At 37.5% G+C, this 3986-nt stretch overlaps 1 protein-coding gene and 1 long non-coding RNA gene across 2 annotated transcripts; both read right to left on the bottom strand.

Moving 5' to 3' along the window:
• Window positions 1–1128: 1128 nt before the first annotated feature.
• On the bottom strand, window positions 1129–1626 carry LOC131635604 (uncharacterized). The gene is made up of 3 exons (XR_009293835.1): window positions 1545–1626; window positions 1356–1451; window positions 1129–1270 (listed from the first exon to the last, which is right to left on the bottom strand). It is a non-coding gene; the product is annotated as an uncharacterized LOC131635604 (long non-coding RNA).
• Window positions 1627–1845: 219 nt separating this feature from the next.
• LOC131635605 (uncharacterized) lies at window positions 1846–2389 on the bottom strand. Its single transcript, XM_058906237.1, has 2 exons — window positions 2222–2389; window positions 1846–2118 (listed from the first exon to the last, which is right to left on the bottom strand). The coding sequence occupies exons 1-2, from the start codon at window positions 2380–2382 to the stop codon at window positions 1899–1901; spliced, it is 381 nt and encodes a 126-aa protein (XP_058762220.1). The 5' UTR covers window positions 2383–2389; the 3' UTR covers window positions 1846–1898.
• Window positions 2390–3986: the final 1597 nt, after the last annotated feature.

Below are 3986 nucleotides of genomic sequence, written 5' to 3'. Positions count from 1 at the left end.
AATATCATCCCACTCAGAATCTCAACAAAGTCTTCCTCACGTCAACGATTGTTAGAAATTCCCTACAATTCTTCTTTTTTTCTTATCGTTACTTTACCATCACAAATACGATCCCAAGGGTTCTAAAGTTTACTTCGCCTTTACTACTAATTTAATCTTTACTAAAATCCATCGGCACTCAAATCATCTTTATTACCGAATATCTCATCGACTTATTCATCCACAACATGTCTTACTCAACTTCGTTTCGAATAATCACGGTAGTAGGCATTCCTATTCAACAATCTCACGCTTCCTTAACTGAATTCAGAATATCTTCTCATAGGATCACCTCTACTGTATTTATAACTCTCCCCTAATGTAGAACATAATCTCTCCTCTTCATAGGTTCAAACGACACATTAATCCGACACTCACTACAACGCGCAAGGCTTTTAAAAGCGCTTTTTTGGCCTTTAACAGCGCTTTAAAGCGCTGCCAAAGCCAGCGCTGGCATAGGCTACGAAAGCGCTTTTAAAAGCGCTCTGGTAGGCCCCCCCTATAAGAGCGCTTTTCTGGAAAAAGCGCTCTTGTAGGCCCCCCTTTAAGAGCGCTTTTCAGGAAAAAGCGCTCTGGTAGGCCCCCCTTTAAGTGCGCTTTTTCCAGAAAAGCGCTGTGATAGGCCCCCCTGTGAGAGTAAAAAATAAAAAAAAACGCAACATACTAAAGCGCTTTTGTAAAAGCGCTCTTATAGGGTGGGCTTTAAGAGCGCTTTTTCCAGAAAAAGCGCTCTGATAGCCCCCCCTATAAGAGCGCTTTTACAAAAGCGCTTTAGTATGTTGCTTTTTTTTTTTTTGCTTTTTTATTAATCTTTGGCAGCGCTTTTAAAAAGAAGCGCTTTAGTATGTGGGCCTTTAAGAGCGCTTTTTAAAAAGCGCTTTAGTAGCTAAATGAGGTATTTTAATGTGCAGCCTGTAATTTAATCCTCCCAGTCGACCTGTAATATTTTCGACCTGTAATATGTTTTCAGCCTGTAATATTTTCGACCTGTAATTTATTTTCGACGATATTATTTCAGCCATCAGTAAGACAATATATATATACTAATATAATACCATTATAATATCCAAAATTATATATATACATCATTACAACATCAATAATATTATAGTACTTCAATTCGACACAAATCCTACATGAAAAAGCGCTTAATATAAAAATGACACAAATCCTCTTTTATTTCTTCCAACTTAAGTTTCGGGTATCCAGCGGTACGGAATTCGTCAAGGTACTACAAAACAAAAACAAAATATGAATGATACATTTAGTTAAATGTAATAAATTATATGAAATTATCTTAAGTTATAAATTCATACCGTGAGCGGAATCTCTAATTGATTTGCCTGAAGGATTTCTTTCATAAACCTCAATACAAAGTATCCGCAATCGTAACTGTTTCGCTGTTGCGGACACTACATAGAAAAACAAATAAGATTCTATAGTTGTGCATTGTTTTATCAAGTAGCATAAATATATTATAAGCAACATTGTGAAAAATAATGTACCTGCACTTGGATCCAAGTAATGTTGCTAGATTTAGTTCGGGATACCTGTGCGTCCCGTTGACTTCGGAACACTTGTATTGATCTAATTAACAAATATATAAAAGCATATGTTTAGATCAATCCCACAAATAAGTAAATATATATATAAATATACACGAATATATATTTAGAACGATCCCACTTACAAATCAACGATGTCCTTCATGGCCGGATAATTGGTCCATTCACCATTTACCGAATTCAGATAATACACGAATTCCCTTATAGGGTTGATAGCAAGCAGCAACCAGTGTGCTCTATAAATAAAAACAATAGGTTATATGAAAATTTTGCTATACACAAAAGAAACAGAGATTAGATGAACAAAGAATGAGAAACTAACCCTACTGGTCGGGTATTATACGCCCAAAGATGCAGACATTCTGTATTGCCGGTGGACATGAATCTATCGACTAATCGCTGTCTAACTGATTCCCGTTCCGAAGCAATTGTCATTCCGCTGCAGTGGGCGGAAGACACGAAACGGAATCTGTTAGACAACGGAGTCCCGCGTAACACTCTGTCATACAACAACCTTAAATAAAAACATAATAAACATTAGATTATTTTCATTGAAATGTGTAAATAAATTATATTGTGGGACTAATTAAATAATATATCGGATGAGGGAATATTACCGGATGTATGAGTGCATGTTATTGACGCCTAGTTGATCATGCTTAAAAATCTCCTCCAAGTCATCAAGTGTAATAAGTGACTTGAATTCAATACCGAAGACACTCTCATCCATAACGATTTCACGTAAAGCACCATCCTTCAAATCGGACATATCAACCATTGTTGCGAGCGTCGACCGGTACCGAGGCACAAAAGCACCGCCTTTTTTCCCGCTGGCTTCGGAGGACCAGTGGGTGGTACGGTACGAACTTGCTGCGTCACTTGTTGTGACTCTCGAGCGGATGCCTAAAAATCATATAAGTTAGGTAAAATATAAAATCATGCAGATTTAGATTCAGATTAATTATTAACACTTTAAATGTACCTCTTTTAGTGATGCAACGGACTCCTCCTCCTGTAAAATCCCTTTACCCTTAACTGTGGGTTTTATAGGAGCAGTCTAAAATTAAAATGTAAAAAATAATTAATAAACGGTTTAGAATTGACATTCGAAAACTAAATGATTCATAATCGTTTTCAATATACCTCATCACTAATGGTAATGAGCTCCGAGGGCCATGCAACAAATGATCCTATTGCATCTCGCAGCAATGTCGTCTCTGAGACCATGTCAGGTACCAGTAGCATCGCATCATGATCTACTACAACATCCACCGATACTTTCAGGTGTCCATCCGGGAGCGGTCTATGGTGAAGTAAATCTCCCAAAGTGTTGTGCACTTTTCCCTTGCCAACTAGTCGATAACTCGGTTCCGATAAGTATAGTTGGTAAGATGAAATGCCCTAAACCAATAGTAAATATAAAGTCATTATCATTAATAAAATAGAACAATTTAAAAGGAAAAAAAATTATAATTACCTCGGGAAATTTCCTTTGATAGTTGATACTAGCCTTATCACTAGTTTCTTTCACCGATGAAGTGTTGCACTTTTCTCTCATATACGCCTCTTTATCTCTTTGCAATTCAGAGACTTGTGCTTGCAATTCCGCCAACTTTTGCAACACTTCTTCATTTGAAGGATTTCTTCTCCTAGGACTCTTGTAAAAAGAGGTTGGAGTCACACCATGACCCTTACCCCTCACCCGACCGGGATACTCAGGAGCATCTAGTGCTCTACTAAGTACGCTCCCCTCACCGGTGGATGCCGATTGCGACAAGGTCTCCTGTAATTCATTTACATTAAAAAATCATTTATATATTAAAAAACATTTGATTTAATTAAAGACACAGTATTATACTTACACATTCAGTAAAAACTCTCTGAACTTCGGGATCGACAGCATGATCCTTGCCCACACGAGCTTCCCTCCACAACACATGTTCAGGAAGTGAGGTTTCCTCACTTTTAGTCTCCTCTAACTATGCATTGACACAAATGATAAAATCGTCAAATAAAACACATTTAGACAATTAATTAAAACGCATTTCTATTTACTTACAATTTTATCCTCCAAGCGTGCATATCCCAAACGCCCTTTTTTGTATGGATATGCGGGTTTGGATGCTCTCGCACTATTCTTGGCACTCCTTTTCCGAAAATCTTCATCTCTTTGCTCTACAAACTTAGCCCAATCTTCTTCACCAATGAAGATCTCATACTTTTTTGGCCGTCCCGGTGCCTCTTCAAGAAAGTTTCCATCTTTATCCTTAAGATAATTGTTTGTCAAAAAAGCTTTCCACCCTCTATATCTTTTGCCGGCCAAACCAAGTATGTAGCGTCTACGATCATCTGGTATCTCAAAAGTCCTCTGCAAAAAAACAT

Source organism: Vicia villosa, unplaced genomic scaffold, assembly GCF_029867415.1.
Source record: "Vicia villosa cultivar HV-30 ecotype Madison, WI unplaced genomic scaffold, Vvil1.0 ctg.001518F_1_1_3, whole genome shotgun sequence".
In the NCBI taxonomy this organism is placed as follows: domain Eukaryota; kingdom Viridiplantae; phylum Streptophyta; class Magnoliopsida; order Fabales; family Fabaceae; genus Vicia; species Vicia villosa.
The sequence above is the reverse complement of the archived record's forward strand: the minus strand, read 5'-3'. Positions and strand labels throughout refer to the sequence as shown.

Bases quoted from the DNA above. Each gene is read 5' to 3' on its own strand.
- LOC131635605 (XM_058906237.1), bottom strand. From the start codon at position 2,382: ATGGTTGATATGTCCGATTTGAAGGATGGTGCTTTACGTGAAATCGTT. The intron at 2,119-2,221 runs GTAATATTCCCT...TTTTTATTTAAG, and splicing joins AACATGCACTCATACATCCG to GTTGTTGTATGACAGAGTGT.